The 20,185-nt window shown below is 39.7% G+C and overlaps 1 protein-coding gene across 2 annotated transcripts in view; it reads right to left on the reverse strand.

The window, feature by feature from the left end:
• Nucleotides 1-800: 800 nt before the first annotated feature.
• ccdc186 (coiled-coil domain-containing protein 186) overlaps nucleotides 801-20,185 on the reverse strand; it is a 105,240-nt gene continuing 85,855 nt past the window's right edge. The window contains exons 14-16 of one of the 2 annotated variants that reach the window (XM_064950949.1): nucleotides 12,888-13,107; nucleotides 10,666-10,885; nucleotides 801-3,603 (exon numbers count right to left, since the gene is read on the reverse strand). In XM_064950949.1, the coding sequence (XP_064807021.1) occupies nucleotides 3,547-3,603; nucleotides 10,666-10,885; nucleotides 12,888-13,107 (497 nt within the window). In that variant the 3' untranslated portion in view covers nucleotides 801-3,546. Of the gene's footprint in view, nucleotides 3,604-10,665; nucleotides 10,886-12,887; nucleotides 13,108-20,185 lie in introns of those variants that run through there. The other variant, XM_064950950.1, reaches the window with a different exon arrangement.

Genomic DNA, 20,185 nt, shown 5'->3' on the forward strand with positions numbered 1-20,185 from the left:
ATCTCAGTTGACCCCCACTTCCCCTTTTGTCCACCAAGCAGTGATTCCGGTTTATCCCACTAGGGAAACTCCATTATCATTTCCTTTTAACTATCTGTTTATGCATTTCTGTGAATTACTTAGTAAATAAATGATTTAAGACAATTGATGTATGGATGCCTTATAGTGAAGACTGAGTTCGTGCAGATAACCAACAATTTACGACGTTTGAAATGAGACTAACGTGAGGTAAATTAAATAATTAATTAATTCGAAGACTAATTGATCAGATATAAAATTTCTGAAAGGTTATATTAGGAAATTATAACTTTGTAATCTGAATATTTTCCTTGGTGCCCTGACTTCCTAGTTAATTACAGTTACATGATTAATCAGTTTGATCGCGTAATACTAATTACAGAGAATTTTTCATAAAAATGAAGTCTTCAATTTAATGATAGTAAAGACACAACACGTGTGTTATTTCATAGTTTATGTCTCCACTATTTTTCTACAATGTAGAAAATAGTCAAATAAAGAAAAACCCTGAAAAGTTGAAACTCATTGAACTACATTACCCTAGCAGTAGGCAAGCTGCTTATGCTGAAAAGCCTTGTTAGTGCATAGGGTAAATTAGCTTTTGGATTTCCTGTTTTTTGGGGGGGATTCTGACGAAAGCTAATATTTCACTTAACTTTCTTTGTATTAATATGTTGTTACAGGTTTCTAGTGATGCTTACAAAGACAATTTCCTCTGGGCTGTACATTAATTCACTTTCTTTTTGCTTTCTGTGTAAGGGACAATACAAACAAGACAATAATGAAGAGAAACAGAGATTCATCTCTTTTATTCCCTGTAAACACCATATATACATATTGGATCTGGAATATTAAAAACATTTGACCATTTTACAGAAGATCATATCTACAAATGTATAATAATCACAGTTTGAATATTCAATCAAACAGAGCACATTGAACAACACCAAGACAATCAACAGAAAATACCAACATCTCGCTATAGTCAGTCATAATTTTACACTCACAACATCTGTCCATATTGCTAATTTCACTGTTACGGGAGACAAATTTGCCACTCTCTCTCTTTGTGGACTGGTCTCCCAGGCAAATAACATATTCATTTAACATTGCTCCAATGTTTTCATGTTGTGAGAATGTAGGCCTAGGTTGGACCACACATGGGAGTGCTTGACCCTTTTCACAATTCAAATGGTACTTTTAAAGTTAAGGTTCCAGCAACTATGGTGGATGCGGAACCAGGCCAGTGCATGGCTTAGTAGTGTGAAACGGGTACTAGAGTTATGCTTCCAATGGTTTTGTTGTCATGGAGGACACATTTCTTTAACCATAAGAGTACCACATTATCCACAGTCACTACATTTGTCTTACCAAGATATATAGTATGTTGTTCATTTGACAATCAAATTAAACAGTAATGAAACGATTCAGGCAAATTATTTCGTGTCAAATGAACAATAATTGTTGCCTTTGTAACATAAGTTACAAAAATCATTGATTGGTGAAAGTCTTCATTGGTTGAAGATACTCTACAACGTTAATCTTTAAGCCATATCAACAGTTTGCTGATCAATGATAAACTGTAGTGTACCCATAGTGTATATAGCTCTGCTTCTGGGGTATTTGGGTAACTCAGTGCATAATAACGAGATGTCCGCCAGCCATTTCATTATGTTAATGTATTTATTCAGATGAATTCCTTCTTGAATATTCTCTCAAGCTGCTCCTGAAAAATCGATTGACTAATTTGCCCACGCTGCATGTTCTCTACGCACTGTTGCGGAGTAGAGAGCCAGGCTGGGAATCCTGTGTTTTAGGTTTGCCAAGTTGAAAGGGTGCAAAAAGAACAGTAGTGTTTCCCCTAGATTTTTATCCCCTAGGCGGGAAGCCCTCAAACCAGCAAGCCGTAAACATCACATTACACAAATCGATCCTGTGATTGTTCAATAGCGGGGGGCCAAGTAGACTTGTTTGGGGGAGAAGGCATCCCACCTAAACAATGGTGGGAGAAACACTAAAATCCCAGAGGAGTCAAGAGGGGCCTCCTTTACACTATAGTCGAAATAGTTACACATAGGTGACAAAAAAACAAATGGGGGAAAATAACTACAACCAAAGACTGCAGCTTAGGAGCTAGTCTACATCAGAATTCTCCATTACTTCTGTGTGTGTGTGGTGTGTTGGTTGTAGCATAGGCAGCCGTGGCTGAGGAAAAGTCACTCTTTATCATGTCCTTGCCAGAAGACAGTGTGTTGCAGGTGCATGTCAGCTCCTCTGCGAGTGGTCGGGCTACCTTTAAAATGTAAGTGTTGTTTACAACCATCCCTGGGACCATACACCTCTAGCTCGGCCAGGTGACCCTCACTATGACAGCTGAAGAACATACTGGTGAAGAAGCAAATGGGGGGGCGGGGGCTACAATGCTTTGTCCTACAAATTAATGACAGTAAAAACAAGGGAGTGTGTGAGAAAGGATGGAAACAAACAATTGAATATAAAATAATATAATAAAAGATTTCCTTCAGTGAATGGACAAAATGAAGAACAAAAAGGAGAGAGCAATGGACTTGATTTTAAACTTAAGAAAAGTAAAGAAAACATTAAATGCCAATCAAAACCGACAGAAATAAATAAATCACATTAAATTAACAACTAAAGACCAGCCCTAGATTATCCAGCTGAACTCATTATTATTTATACAACTTCATAGTAGGACATTTGGGGTCAAGCCAGGAGTTCTTCTTTGATATTGGTGTTTGCAGAATGTAGGCCAACTAGCGAATCGTGACTCCAGATACTTTGTCATAAATCGAACATTTGATGTCAATGGGAGATATTCATACAAATACAAGTTATGAATGATCATCTCAAGTATCATTTTTGCCTTAAGTGCTTTGTTGGGCTACGGTGAGAAAGGAAAGTGGAGCCTGGTGGACAAATGTCTGAAGGGTTGTGGGTTGAGTGCATTAGTAGTCTTTAGTTACTGGTTCACAGTGAGAGTACTATTGTATGCGTTAGGGGTCACAGCGGCAATTCAAAAATATATTCAGCAAATTGGCACAAACACTTTTTTGGGAGAGTAATAAGGATTGGCATGCACACAGACCTGCATTAGCAACTGGCTTCAGAAAATGCTAACCAACATAATCCTTTCAATTCATTCATAAATAAAGCTATCCTTGGCATCCCTGGAAAGAGTATTAGATTATGCGGGCGGGGGGGGAATAGTAGGGCAATCCATTGGTCAGAGGATCTGAGTATCCCATTGGAGAGAAGAGTTGAGAACATGGGGGTTATCAAAAAGAACAGGTGACTGGTGTTCAACATTCAAATTTCTCCTTTACACTGCGTGTGTGCATGTGTGTGCGTGTGTGTGTTCGCATGTGTGTGTCTCAGTTAAATTCTTGATGTGGCACAAGATAGTTAGTTGGTGGGGTCTTCAACATTCCCTCTTCACTTGGTCCTCTATAATTTCCTTCAGATACTGTCGTCTAGCATGCGAAACTTCCTCTGAGCAATGTCCTCCAGCTATCGTTGCTGTTTGATAAGTCGCTCAATCTCCGCCCCTAACGTCTGAAGATTTTCCTACAGATGGAGATAGAGAGACACAGAGAGATATATTGCATATTGAGTTTAACCATAATATTTGTTGTCAGGCAACCCATTCAACAGTGAAATATTCTGAGCTGGACTACATCGTTTCCCATTTGGAGTCCTTCGCCTTGCACATTTCTAGGTCATCAAAGTTAGAAGACTGGAGAAATGGAAGATGAGAATGAGGACAGAGAGAGATAGTACAAGACAGAGAGAGGGAACAAGATGGTGAAAAAGATGCACAGAAGAAAGAACTAGAGAGGAGAGAGAAAAACAGTGAAAAAGAGTAAGATGCTTGCAGCAGGGATGGATGTGTATCGTCTTGGTGCTTTCCTCAGAGACTGATTGCCTGATCACCCCAGTAGACTAATCCTTCTACCATGGGCAATGCTCTGCTGGTCAAATAATTGGGAATTTGTTCTGGGAGCTAACATGGGATTTTGGGTTTCAGTCAAGTTAACTCATAATGCGATTTTAGTTCACCAAACCAGCGCTGTTACACAGTTACTGTTTCTTACTTGTATTTATTTATTTAACTAGGCAAGTCAGTTTAAGAACACATTCTTATTTACAATGACGGCTTACCCCGGCAAAACCCTCCCCTAATCCGGAAGACGCTGGGCCAATTGTACGCCGCCCTATGGGACTCCAGATCACGGCCGGTTGTGATATCTGTGAAGCCAGCTGCCATAATTAGTGGCTTTCCATAGCAATATCCCAGTGAGCAATGACCAACGCAGGACATTCATGGACGTTAATAGTGGTTGAAATTTGGTTTGTCTGCTCTGGCCTTGAATTCAACGTCGACAGACGTAGATTTTTGGTCAGGTCCGAACTGGCCTTGATTTAACCCAAACATAGACATCAATACTGTTTTACTGTGCTCTACTGAACTCTACTGTACATTTTGTGAAACAGATGTCTATGATTGGTTCAGATTTGGTCCGGTTTATTTAATTGTCAGCCATTGTTGCCATTAATGCTAATTATTGCTAGTTTGACCACCATAGGGCATCTTTAAGAAGCATTTGATAGTCTTCAATATTGGCTGTACTAGAGAATTTAAAACCCTTTTTTATAAGAACATAGTATATGGGATTGATTTGAAGAAATGTGGCCTAATTAATTGATTAACATTATAGTGTTTTTATTCCAAGAAAAACGAAAAGCGAAACCCTTGGTTTCCATTAGGAAAATATGGTCCTGTACAACGTGACGGTCAGGAGTAGGTTACATACTAAGAGCATAACATTTCCACACCCTAATTATAGTCAAACCAAATCCCAAACAGAGATTAAGTGAAAATAAATATCTCATTGATTTACTAAAACCAGTCCCCCCATGCTTGTCTCAGAGCAGTGCAAAACAATGCTGAAACAGTTGACCACACGCAGGTAGGCTATTGCTTCAAATCCTATTGCTTCTAACTTCAATATGCTTTTAAAATAAATAAGACATACACCACTTTTAACAGCACATTACTCAACACTAGAGAGACTCATGTTGCCTACGGTAGGCCTACAGCATATCTACAATTATTTTTTTCCATGACGTGACTCTCTGCCAATAATTACATTTAGAGGATTGGAGGATTCTAAATTAATATCTAAAGGGGCATTTTTCGTTAGGGCAAATCTGATGTGTGAGAATATCTAAGGGACTTTTATATAATTCTAAATGAAATAATAATAATTGCTTTGTTTAAAAAATAGCTATATTTTGGAGATTATTTCATTTTCAAATAACCAAAAGTGAGCATTTGTAATCTGCATAAAGGCCAAAATTATATTTCTCTCTATTTTTAGAGGGAGAGAAACCAAAAGCCCGCCATGTCTATAAGGACATCCCGGCCGGCCAAACCCTCCCCTAACCCAAATGATGCTGGGCCAATTGTGTGCAGCCCTATGGGACTCCCTATCGTTGTCGGATGTGATACAGCCTGGATTCGAACCAGGGACTGGTGATGCTAGTGATGCCTCATGCACTGAGATGCAGTGCCTTAGACCACTGCACACAATATAACCAATATATATTTTCCTACTAATAGCCCTTCCTAGAAACGTTGTTTGCAGAATTCCCTGCCTGCTATGCTTGTTAAAAACAAGGTTAATAATACTTTCTCACTTGTTAAAGGTTTCAATTGATTAAAAAAAGTAAACAATTTGCATATTGAGTTTAACCATAATATTTGTTGTATTATTTGTTCTGTCTATTCTGGTGGATTAAACTGAAATTGCAACCAACTTTCTATGGTTTATTTAAAAAAATAATGATATTTTTGGTTTCAAATAACCGAAAGTGAGCGAAAAAAAGGCGATTCTTGAACACGAGGTGAGACAAATTTGTAAATAAAGCCAGTTTGTTATTTAGAATGGGACTTGACTTTAAGAAAGCTGAATTAATTTGAATAATATTATGGAGTTTCCATTCCATGAAAAACAAAACCCTCAGAGTTTCCGTTAGGAAAATATGGCGCTGTACAACGTGACCTTTATTTAACTAGGCAAGTCAGTTAAGAACAAATTCTTATTTACAATGGCGGCCTACATCGGTCAAACCTGGACGGCGCTGGGCCTATTGTGATACAGCAAACCTAACTAAAGAATACATTTGACGATAGAATTCTCCCCCTACCCTCCTCCTTTGCAAGAGTCTATTGTCCTGCTCACATCCCATAATGGCACTGTACAACATGACCGGTAGGGAGTAGGCTACAGTACTACACTAAGAGAAAAATAACCCAAACATTTCCACACCCTAATTGTAGTCTAACCAATACCCAAACGGAGATTCAGTGAAAATAAAAATCTAATTGATTTATCAAGACCAGTCCCCATGCTTGTTTTAGAGCAGCGATGTCTTGACCTCTGAATGCTGTCTTTTCCCCCTTCCACTTGCCTCTTCCATAAATTTTGAAAGAGTATTTTCCAGTAAGCAACAATTTGTTCCCCTTCATTAGCCTATTTTGTTCCAATATTTCTGTCATTCAGTTATATTTATTCCCATATTCATTCCTTATGGATCACGAGAGATGGTGGAAATATGTTTCCTTTTACAGACTATAATACATGGTGTCCAGGTCAGGATAACCAACACATTTATTTATTAAAGAATATCAGAAAGAATGTTGGTACTTATTTATTTTGACCAAAAGCCATGAATGAGTGAGTCACTCAGCTTTATGTAGGTGCCGAGGCTATATGACTGCACCATCAGCTTTTTAGCAGACATCACTTGCTTATATTCTCTTAGACTAAAAACCTTAGTGTAACAACCCTTTTAGTAAGCAATACTGACATGTAGTAACAAAAAAAAATGTATTATTCCGGGTGCGCGTGCAGGACAGAGGAATAGCAATTCTTACACTATTGTTCAGGAGGAACGGAAAATTGCATGTCAATTCATAAACCATGTGCCATCGAACATCAAAATTCTCTTCCCAACTATTTTGCAATCTATATGGCTCGCAACCAACAAATACATTTAGAGGAATTGGAGGATTCTAAATTGTTTGTTTAAAAAAATAAAATGATATTTTGGAGAAGATTTCGTTTTCAAAGACCTCCCCTAAACCGGATGACACTGGGCCAAATGTACGTCGCCACATTGGTCTCCCGGTTTTAGTTTTTAATGCTAATCAATTGCCTTGCACAAAGTATCAAAATACAGAGAGGTGTTGGTAAGAGTCTATTGTCCTGCTAATAGCCCATAATGGCGCTGTACAACGAGACTGGTCGGAAGGTCAATATAATTAAAAAGTTTATTTCTCTTAGAATAAAAACCTTACTGTAACAACAGTTTTAGTAAGTAATACTGGCGAGTAATAACACAAAAATAGGTGTATTTTTCTGGGTGTGCGTGCTGTACAGGGGAATAGCAATTCTTACACAATTGTTCTAAATTCAATCACCTTCTTTATCCTCATCATTCAGGTCATTGAAATTCAATTTTGAAGTTGTGCACAATTATTAGTTTCTATTTGGTTTATGTTGCCCATTCATTGTCAGTTAGTGACACATTAGCGCCTTGGGACCCAAAAGCATAATTAGTGCTCTAACTACCCCCTGCACTGGCCTGGAGCAATGAAGCAGTGACACAGGGTACTGTACTAAAATACAAATTCCATATTAAATTAATTATTAAGTCTCAACACTTTTAGTTGAGCAACCACTGTAAAAAATGTTTCTGTAACCCTTACTGAGAATGTCATTGTAGTTGAAAGGTTCTGTTGGTTTGTGTTAGGAAACTTTGAATATGGTCACTGCCAGTTTCAAAGCTCTTGGTTAACACAATGGGAGTAATAATACATATTCCATACTGTAATCTTCATTTTGATCCATTATCCTTTATTCTATGTAACAACTTTTAATTGTGACAATATTTGTTGACATATAGATAGAAAAGTGAAATGATGTACGGTTGAAATTTGCCAATAGAAACAATGACCCTAAAAAAACATTCTCAACAATCGTGAAAGACCTATTTTCAATGTCCGTAAAATACGCATGTTCAACATCCGTGAAATACGCATGTTCAACATCCGTAAAATACGCATGTTCAACATCCGTAAAATACGCATGTTCAACATCCGTAAAATACGCATGTTCAACATCCGTAAAATACGCATGTTCAACATCCGTAAAATACGCATGTTCAACATCCGTAAAATACGCATGTTCAACATCCTTAAAATACGCATGTTCAACATCCGTAAAATACGCATGTTCAACATCCGTAAAATACGCATGTTCAACATCCGTAAAATACGCATGTTCAACATCCGTAAAATACGCATGTTCAACATCCGTAAAATACGCATGTTCAACATCCGTAAAATACGCATGTTCAACATCCGTGAAAGACCTATTTTCAATGTCCGTAAAATAAGTATTTTCCACATCCGTAAAATATGTATTTTCAACATCCGTAAAACACTTATTTTAATCTTCCACTTAGAACCAAAAGTGAATGTGACATCAATGTCCATAAAATATGTATTTTCAACGTAATTTTGCTCACAAGAATGTCATTGTCCTCACTCTGTACCTTGGCCAATGCCATACTAAACAATGAGTCCCCAGTCCGTCATTGAAAACCATATAATAAAAAAAGATTTAAGAGGAAGAAGTAAATCATTGAAAACTTTCTAATGGCTATCTTGGCCTTATTCGCCAGATCCTTGGAAATGTCAAGATCATATTGCTAGATTCAACATATCAGAGCAGTCTCCTAAAAACCATTGCTACATTACAGCCTGTGTTTCCACTTGAATTCCCCATTTTTGCATTACAGCTATGATAAAAAGGTTTTCAGTGTAAACTTAAACATCTAAAACCAGACAAAGTATGTAGAAAGGAGCAATATATTTTTTAATAAGTAATCTTTGAGTACTATCACCAAAATAAAAATTCCAAACGTCATTGATTTTGTTATAATGTTCATGACAGCCATGACAAAATGTGTACTATTGCAGGAAATTTGCTAAAAACTGCACCGTTGGTCATGCCAACTAACTAGAATAATCCCAGTGAGCAAAACATTACATTGAAATATTTTATTTTCCAGACGTTGAAGTTCATTTCAATTTAGGCTCTGAATGAAAGTTGAAAAGACGTATTTTCCAGACATTGAAAATATTTTTTTTTCCAGACGTTGACCAAAAACCGGACATGTAAACCAACGCCGATCTGGACTGCACCAAAAAAAAAGACGTCCAAAAGATGTCAGCGTCGGCCTGTGCTGACAGAGGTATAGCCTACAGTGTGGCCTGAAGTTACATTTTAGGAATGCCCATTTATGAGTTAGGCCTACCGTTTGTAAAAAAAAAAAAATTTTTTTAAAAGACAGCTGGTCTGGACAGGACCAGAAAAAGACATCCAAAAGGCGTTGGCGTTGGTCCATGCTTACTGGGGTATTGCCTACCATGTCGGCCCGCTATGACATTTTATGAACGCCCATATGTGTGGTAGGCCCACTGTTTGTAAAACAGTCGGGTTGCATTGGCTTTATTAGTCCTGATTCCTATGACTACTCAATTTGGGTATTTAAGATCTGAATATCAGCTACACAACTTTATCAGGAGGAGTTATCATGAGCCTATTTGCAATGCGTTTACATAGCGGGAAATGCAGAAATATTATATTTTATTCACTATGATCAGCACCTAAAAAATTGACGGATACAAACTTGAAACAATTTAGTCCACAGGATGACATTTCTGGACAGCAGTTGTGAGCAGCCTGATTGTCCATTCCATATTGTCCATTTTACCTTGACATGTCCTGTTTTTAGGATACAGTGTTTGTTAACATGTAAGCAAATTTTTTATTTAGATTAGGCTATTTGATCGGAGAAACCTGCAAGATCTAAAAGGTTTCAGCCTCATTACATTGTCATACATTTTATCTCCAGCCTGGAGGCTACAGAAAAGGCCACATACTCTTTCTACCATCTGCTAAATAATTTTTGCGGACAAAATGTTGGAGCCCGCAGCGATGTGGCTCTCCAACAGCACCCTGGAGAGGCGCGCTGGGAACGTACAAAATAAATATTTTGCGTCCCTGCCTTTTACAAGGTGGTCACATGGCGACATCAGCGCTCAGCTAAAAAGCCAATATGCCAGTGGTTGAGAGAAATTGTAGGTTGTTTTTAGACATAATTATGTGAGGTTTTATGTGTTGGAGTTGCGTCTTGGTCAGTTAAGCTCAGAAAATGCCACCCTCGTCAATCTGCCACCATTGGTGGCCACCCAATCTGCTTAATGAGCGGGCCGGCCTTGTGTGTGCATAAAAGTGTTTCCACTGCAATTTGTTGCTTCATCTTTATTCCAGACAAAAAAAATGTAATGTACATTTTTCTAGTTTGCATCATGCCTGTTCTTTTATGTGTCAGTTAATTCATCTGCATAAAATGGTTGGATAGAAACATGGTTACTGACTGATAGTGCAGGGGTATGTAGTGTGAGCAGAAGTTAATTGTATAGCTTAATAAACTAAACTCTGGGGCTTTTATTCCCAGCAACACAAGGTGAGACAGTGTGTTTGGGGGACCCACCTTGAGTGTGATGTTCTTGAGCAGCGTGTCCTCCAGCACGGCCTGCAGCTTCCTGTTGATCTCCAGCGAGAGGTCAAGGGTCAGGCCGCTGTCAGCCGGGTGGGAGGTGTATAGGGAGGCCATAATGCCCCCCCGCCTGCCAAATTGGGCTTTGTTAAAGTCTGAGGCCTCTGAAGAGAGGGCGCCCGACTCCTCTCTCAGCACATAGCTCTGGATGATCCTGTAGGGGACAGAGAAACAATAGTCCAGTCAGTTGCGCACATTAGACTACCATTTCAGGTGACTGCCATCCACACTCAATACCCACAGGGCTGCCATTTTAAACTGTTGGGCACATTCAATCAGAGCCCTAATGGCAGTAGTTGTGCACATAAGAGTTAATTAAGCAGGTCACCACAGGAGAGAGGGTTGCCAAGACCCTATTAATCAAAATCACCCATCTAATCAGTATGTGTGTGTGTGCGTGCGTGCGTGTGTGCGTGTGTAGGCTATAATGCTTCAATGTTTCACTTCTTCATTTTCTTAGCATCAGCTCCAAAACACCTGTCTCCAGATTACATCTTCAAACTAAGGGCAACTATGGCATGGCATTCGTGACAGGGAGACGCGTCCATCATGCATATGAGGATGTATACGGTTAAGATAGACTAGCGTTAGCTAGCTACCTTTCAGATATTACACATTTCTAATTTTGACAGAAAATGGTTTCATTTCAAGCTAAAGTGTACTGTTAGCTAACTAGCTAACATTAGCTGGCTGGCTCCCTAGCTGACACTATTATTTATATCCCAGAGCTGTTTGCTTTGCTAGTTAGAGCTTAATGTTAGCTCCCAGCAGATTCATGCAGGGTAGGGGATGACATGATTTGGCACTATGTTCATTGTTGTTTAATTACCTAACGTTAGCTGGCCTGCTCATTAGCTAACGTTACGTGACATGTGTGATCTTACAAGTTGTTTACATAGCTAGGTTCATTGTTTCCCTAGCTAGCTAGCTACACATCTATCTAGCTAGCTACAAGTGTTACAACACCCGGTGAATATGGCCGGTGTCAGTAAACGTTGGCAAAAAAGCGCAATGAAATTGTTACCAGCAGAGCTGGTTAGGATGTTTTCATGTTATACAGAGGTAAACAAATCATTGGCCAGAGTGTGCGCTCTGAACGCTCCGAGAGCGAAACAAGATGGGCGGGGCTAAAGCTTAAGAAGGTGTAAATGATGCTGAATGGGTGTAGACAAATTAGAGCTCTTCACTAGATACTAAAACAGTTGGTCAACAGCAAAATTGACAGAAAATTGTGTCCCTAAAAAAATGATTGCATAACCCTAACTCTTTTCTCCAGCTATCACTCAATAGTCTGGCTGCTGATAAAGTGTTTAATGTGATTAAACATGGTAAGGAGTAGCGTGTCCCCCTAGCTTGTGATGTGTTCCATACTGTCTGTTTGGCTTTGGAGGTGGGCATGAATATGGATTTGCCATCGTTAGTGATCGACACTCACGCACCATGGACCGAGCAGCTATAAATATCCGATAGTCTTGTCTGTCAGAAGAGGGGATGGACAAGTGTATGTGTGTTTGTGAGAGAGAGAGAGAGAACGAGTGAAATGCTTACTGGCTGACAAAACATTGATAAAAGATGACGTGCCAATCCCCTGCCAAAAATCACTCAAATACAGCCTTCAAGAATCCACCAAGCACTCTAAAAAGGAAGTTTGTAAGAGCAGAGTGAGTTAGCAGAGGCTAAAGCCAGGTTAAGGCTAAATGAAAGTTATTAGCTCCCATGGTAGAGACTCTGCTCGTCATTAGCATACACTTTGGTTAGACCTCTGCTAACCCTTACATTAGCATTAGTTTGCTGAATTTTCGAACCATTAGCATCATGTTTTGCTATGTTTCTGCTTGCCATTAGCTTCCTATTTGACCAAGTCTTCATGTTTTTCTAGGCTGCTTTTATTACCTGTTATAGCCATACTTTCCCAAGCATCTAGTGTGGCAAAACACAAACCATACCAACAGCGCAAGTAGACTAAACAGTTTTGTAGAACAAAAAAACTCAAATCCAATGGCAAGCCAACACCTGCCAGTAAAACAAATCCTTATCCGTCTCCAACATCTCTTTTGCTGCAAGGAAAAAAAGTCTAAATAAGGGATTGAACCCACAACCATCGGAGTTGTACATGTGTGCTTTCTGCTGGGAGTTTTAACACTTCTCTCACTCACTTTGTCTTCTTGCGGATCTCCTCCACCAGCTGCTTGATGTGGTCCTCCATGAACTCGATCTTCTCCTGCTTGCGGGCGTGGGACTTCTGCAGACGCACAATACGCTCCACAAGCACGGCCTTGTCCACCTCGGGGTAGCTGTCCACCACCGTCGGGCCCGACTGGCTCTCCAGTGAGCGCTCCTCCATGCTGCTGCCGCCGTGCCGCGCATTCAGGGAGCCTGGAGAACATAACATACAACTTCATTGTCTATCGAAAGGTTTTCCTATCTTAAATTCCCAACCCATGCACACACACACACGAGACGCTGGAACAGCACAGGCTCAGCCACAGAGGAGCGTCCGTGCAGCAGGTTAGTTGTTAAGTGCCTCAAGGGCACAAACATAGACATCTAATTATTTTTCAGTAGGTGGCACCAGAGATTCTGATGCCAGCTACACTCTGGTTGCCGGCTCATTCCCCCAGATGTACCAAATTAGTCCTGGGATTTGAACGAGAAGGATGTGGGAGAGCATAGGACTTCTGTAGATTCCGTCTGCAGCAGTGTACCAACCCTGGTTTGTTCCAGCCTAGCACTAACACACCTGATTCAACTCATCCTGGTCTGCATTGAGTATTGTTTGAATCAAGTGTGTTAGTGAAGGGCTGGAACAAAAGCACATACTGCAGTTCTTCAGGTCTGGAGTTATTAGTACTAGCCCTACTCCTCACGTCCTCATCTCCTTCTTAAAACCCATTGGATGAGAAAGCCAGAGGTCCTTCCCCTCTGACCTTTCCCTCCAATGGGCTGTGAGAAAGCAATGAGGAAAGAGGACGTGAGGAGAATGCAATTGAGATCTTCCCTAGCACACGCTAGCTAGCTGTTCATTATAACAATGTTTTCTTATTTATACCTTATGTGCATTACACTATGATATTTATATGCAATACAAAATGTATTGGCTATATACAGTGAGGAATAAACAATGATACAACGACTATAAGGTTAAAGTGAAGACTGAGGGCATTTCCATCCATATCACATGAAGCGTTTAGAAATTACAGCACTTTTTGATTATTTACCAATGAATGGTAAATGTATTGTGTCATTACTAACAATTCATTCAGGATTATCTGTAGTCATAGAAACATATGATATTGCAATTTACAATAACAGTGACTCCAAAATGACAAAATGAAGCAATTAGGCACCTCAGGGATTTGTGGTATATGGCAAATATACCACGGCTAAGGGCTGTTCTTATACACGACGCAATGTGGAGTGCCTGGATACAGCCCCTAGCTGTGGTATATTGGCAATATAGGGGCGGCAGGTAGCCTAATGGTTAGAGCGTTGGGCGAGTAACCGAAAGATGGCTGGATCGAATCCAAAACGCTGACAAAGTAAAAAATCTGTTGTTCTGTCTCTGAACAAGGCACTGTTCCCTGGTAGGCTGTCATTGTAAATAAGAATTTGTTCTTAACTGACTTGCCTAGTTATATAAAAGTTAAATAAAATAAATATACCACAAACCCCCCGAGGTGCCTTATTAACTGGTTACCAACGTAATTAGAGCAGTAAAAATGCATGTTTTGCCATACCCATGGTATACAGTCTGATATACCACCGCTGTTTGCCAAATCATAATTCAGGCTTCGAACCACCCAGTTTATAATACATTATTTACTATAAATTTCGATTGGACACAAAATAATCTGAAACAACCAAAACAAACAGCAAATGCATCAAACAAGTTAGTTGCAAATGCAAGGAATATGGGACCAAAATAGAAAACTTCCTACTTTAATCCTACTTTAATACACATAAGTGAATTTTCCCAAATTCTTTTGGTGCCATAAATATGTACAAAAATTGCTCTGATTTCTAAACAGTTCACCCGATATGCATGAAAATACACGATAAAACTGACAGTCTGCAGTTAGATCTGTTATGGTGACCAAATTAAACGCCACACCGGTGGTCACGAGTCATGAAGGTCGTAAAAATTCCATGTGACCGTCTAGTCCCGGTAATTAGGCTTCTTCAAGCTCTGATGCGGCTGATAGCCTTCCAAACTTGCTAACTGCCTGGTACTCAGCACTCGATTGTCACTCTAATCACACTGACATCAATAAAAATGTAATCTAACATCTAATCTAACACTTCTACAGGCTATGGAATTGCGTGAGAAAACAGTGATGGCCTCTATTACAGTAAAAAGAGGAGGATCCCATCAGCTACAGTGGGGAGAACAAGTATTTGATACACTGCCGATTTTGCAGATTTTCCTACCCACAAAGCATGTAGAGGTCTGTAATTTTTATCATTGGTACACTTCAACTGTGAGAGACGTAATCTAAAACAAAAATCCAGAAAATCACATTGTATGACTATTAAGTAATTCATTTGCATTTATTGCATGACATAAGTATTTGATATATCAGAAAAGCAGAACTTAATATTTGGTACAGAAACCTTTGTTTGCAATTACAGAGATCATACGTTTCCTGTAGTTTGTGACCAGGTTTGCACACACTGCATTAGGGATTTGGCCAACTCCTCCATTCAGACCTTCTCCAGATCCTTCAGGTTTCGGGGCTGTCGCTGGGCAATACGGACTTTCAGCTCCCTCCAAAGATTTTCTATAGGGTTCAGGTCTGGAGACTGGCTAGGCCACTCCAGGACCTTGAGATGCTTCTTACGGAGCCACTCCTTAGTTGCCCTGGCTGTGTGTTTCGGGTCGTTGTCATGCTGGAAGACCCAGCCATGACTCATCTTCAAGGCGCTTACTGAGGGAAGGAGGTTGTTGATAAAGATCTTGCGCTACATGGCCCCATCCATCCTCCCCTCAATATGGTGCAGTCGTCCTGTCCCCTTTGCAGAAAAGCATCCCCAAAGAATGATGTTTCCATCTCCTGCTTCACGGTTGGGATGTTGTTCTTGGGGTGGTACTCATCCTTCTTCTTCCTCCAAACACAGCGAGTGGAGTTTAGACCGAAAAGCTCTATTTTTGTCTCATCAGACCCCATGACCTTCTCACATTCCTCCTCTGGATCATCCAGATGGTCATTGGAAAACTTCAGATGGGCCTGGACATGCGCTGGCTTGAGCAGGGGGACCTTGCGTGCGCTGCAGGATTTTAATCCATGACGGCGTAGTGTGTTACTAATGGTTTTATTTGAGACTGTGGTCCCAGCTCTCTTCAGGTCATTGACCAGGTCCTGCCGTGTAGTTCTGGGCTGATCCCTCACCTTCCTCACAATCATTCATGCCCCACGAGGTGAGATCTTGCATGGAGTCCCAGACCGAGGGTGATTGACCGTCATCTTGAACTTCTTCCATTTTCTAATAATTGCGCCAACAGTTGTTGCCTTCTCACCAAGCTGCTTGCCTATTGTCCTGTGGCCCATCCCAGCCTTGTGCAGGTCTACAATTTTCTCCCTGATGTCCTTAAACAGCTCCCTGATCTTGGCCATTGTGGAGAGGTTGGAGTCTGTTTGATTGAGTGTGTGGACAGGTTTCTTTTATACAGGTAACGAGTTCAAACAGGTGCAGTTAATACAGGTAATGAGTGGAGAACAGGAACTTCTTAAAGAAAAACTAACAGGTCTGTGAGAGCCAGAATTCTTACTGGTTGGTAGGTGATCAAATACTTATGTCATGCAATAAAACGCAAATTAATTACTTAAAAATCATACCATGTGATTTTCTGGATTTTTGTTTTAGATTCCGTCTCTCACAGTTGAAGTGGACCTATGATAAAAATTAGACCTCTACATGCTTTGTAAGTAGGAAAACCTGCAAAATCGGCAGTGTATCAAATACTTGTTCTCCCCCCTGTATCTATAGGCTAGGTCTACTTTATTGATCTCTCAACGTTCCTAATATTAAGCACATCGCTTATATTTACAACAGGAGTATATAGCCTACCTGACTGGCATGAAAATGACACGGGGAAAAGCGTCCTCCATTCGCTATTTAAGTGTATAGATGAAATGTATTTTTTCCCCCCGCTGCCTGTTTAGATACATGTGCATGATAATGGTCCATTCAAAATCAAAACAAATTTCACACATATTATTTAGTATATGTAAAGACAAGATTAAATCAAGAAAAGTTTGATGAGTGACAATATTAGTCCATCACTTATTAATTATATATTATCACTTGTGAATGATGCCCAGCACTCTTTCTAATCATAGTCGCACACATCATGTAGCCTAGCCCATAGTGGCCAAATAATTTATTAAAATTAAGCCTCATTAATCCGCATTACATGGGGTGTAGAGCCTAACTGGCATACATAAGCAGCGTGTGACATTCAGGTTTGGGGAAGATGATTGTCACCATAAAAATGCACATTTATAATAAACGCATTACATGCATAATCACATTTGTGGTCACTTTTGATAATGGTGTTTTCCGCTAATGGAACATTAAGATGCTAGTGCTTGAATTAATTTGGGATCTACCACATCCCACAACTGTCCCAAACTATATTTGGAATATTTATTTTAATTGTATTTATTCGCACAGAATAGGTAAACTTTTGTACTATGGGGGATAGTATATTGACATAGTGCTTTTGCTGTTTGTTAGGCTTAGTCATCTTGTTGGCTGCCGAAAAGTAAATGTGGACTTCTCCAAATATCTTCAATATGCACCTCGGAATTGGATAAGGACGTGCACAGTTGCGTCCTTGATGTATCTGTCTTGTGAGTAAGAGGTGCAGCACTCAGGAAGAAGGGAATTATAATTATTATATTTAGCCCAAGGGCACAAAGACCACTGACCCCAAAAGCCATGGATTTTTTTAGGGGCATTAGGGCCACACAAAGAGGATGCCAACAGAACATTTGAGGCATTATCAAATTATGAATGAGAGACTGATGAAGTGTTGTGTGGAAGCCAGGAGAGGATAAATGTGTTTATGCTCATTAATGGTCAATTACCGAGAGCTTGACAATCACCGGCTGACAACATTTAGTGACCGCCACAGCCCTATCTGCAGTTTAACTTCATAGTCATTGTATCATTAAAAATCTGCTGGAGTACAGAGCCAAGATACAAACAAATGTGTCACTGTCTAAATACTTTTGGACCTCACTGTACTGTAATTGGCATGTGCTGATGACTGAAAATGTTTATGCATGAAAATGCTTTTCGTCACACACTTGCAGAGCAAAAAAACTTAATACACCAGCTGCGCCAGAGAACCGCAAATCAAACCATACCTGAGATAACTGACGAGCTGGGTAACAAATGTATTGATGATTTAGAGGTCGATTCATGCTTTCGTAACTTTTACTCACAATTATACACTTCAGAATCTGCTGGTAATCCTACCTTACTCGACACCTTCTTTGAGAACTTAGTTATTCCTACAGTTGAACCTGAGATAGCTGCTGAATTAGAAAAACAGTTCTCTGTAGAATAGATTGTTTTAGCAATTAAATCTATGCAGTGTGGCAAATCCCCTGGACCCGATGGAATTCCAGAAAAAATATATCAAAAAAATTATCCGATCAACTGTCTCTTCTCTTGCTTTGCGTATTTGAGGAATCATTCTCCTCAAACTCTTTACTCAATGAGACAAGCATGTATTTCAATTATTCTGAAAAGGGAAAAAAACTTGAATGTGGTTCATATAGGCCAATTTCTTTACTGAATTGCGATGTAAGGATACTTTCTAAGATGATTGCCTGCTGTTTTGAGTCAGTCCTTCCCTCCATTATCTTAAATATCGTCATTCTATTTTTCAAAATTAGACGTCTTTACAATATACGTTATAATCCCTCTTCATCTGACAGAGATATTGTTTTCACTTGATGCAGAGAAGACATTTGACCGGGAGGAGTGGGATCATCTATTTTATACTCTCAAACTATTTGGATTTGGTCCCAATTTTATGTCCTGGTTCAAAGTCCTTCACTCTTCCCCTATGGCTGCAGTGCGCACAAATAATGACCTCCCTAGTTTCCAACATGGACCAAGACAGGGGTGTCTTCTATCCCCTCAGCTGTTTGCAATCGCAATTGAGCCTTTAGCCATAGCAATACGTAATAACATCACTATCAAAGGTATTCAAAGAGGGGGCATAGAGCATATAGTTTCACTCTATGTGGATGGTTCTACTAAAGACATTTGGTAAAATATCCAGGTATAAGGTTAATCTACAAAAAAATGAATTGATGCCTATTAATCCTTTTGCCATGCAAACTTCTTTTAGTCATGTGACGACACAGAAATGTAAATATTTGTGGATTTGGGTCACACACAATTTCAAAAGATCTCTACAAAGCCAATTTCCCTCCCTTGATACTCCGCCTGAAACAGGATCTTGAACGCTGGGATTTACTTTCTTTGGGTGGAAGAATTAGTACTGTTAAAATGAACATATTACATAAATTGTAATACTTATTTCAATGTATTCCTATCTCCATAGATAAACTGATATCTGCTTTTATCTGGAACAAGAAAAACCCTTGGATACGTACAGAGATCTCGTCCCCAGGGTGGTCAAGCACTTCCAAACTTCCAATATTATTACTGGGCAGCTAATATAAGAATAGTTTTATATTGGATGACAGAAATCCCTGATGTTACAGGCCCAAAATGGATGACGTTGGAGATCTCATCCTGTGGCCCCACCTCCTTAGCAGTCTTCCTCTGCTCAAAACTTACATTACTAGTTTCCAAATACACTAAAAACCCTATTGTTAAAAATTCTCTAAAAATATGGAAACAGTTCAGGCCATCGTTTGGTCCCAGTGAATTTTCAACTTCTGCCCCAGTATTAAAGAACCATACATTCTCTCCATCATTAATAGACCGGGTGTTTCATATCTGGTCTGAAAAAGGGATCTCCTCACTGAACGACGGTTCTCTAAAGATACTGGAGAGTTCTATAGAACCTTCTGCCTTTATTAAATTATTCGGAGTGTCACCACAGGAGGCCCCTCAACCATTCTATGGGCAACATGCTGGCATTTACTACTCTTCTAGCTAGACGTTTTCTACTATTTTAGTGGAAGGATTGTTTTCCTCCTACTTTTAACCATTGGATAAAAGGTAGCTATGCAACATCTCAAGCTAGAGAAAATTCACAACTCTATTAGGGGTTTACTATCCTTTGTAGAAAACATGGACCCAGGTAATTTCACAACTCCATAAACAACCCAAATTGGAATTGGTATAATTATTGTGGAAGGACCACCAGAGGGCAGGCTGGGCTCACGGATAGTAGCCCAACAAGGCATGGGAGACAAGGTAACCAGAGGCAATTAAGCACAGCTGATGGTACTAATGACATACTCTC

Source organism: Oncorhynchus masou, chromosome 31 (genome assembly GCF_036934945.1).
Source record: "Oncorhynchus masou masou isolate Uvic2021 chromosome 31, UVic_Omas_1.1, whole genome shotgun sequence".
Classification (NCBI taxonomy): Eukaryota; Metazoa; Chordata; class Actinopteri; order Salmoniformes; family Salmonidae; genus Oncorhynchus; species Oncorhynchus masou.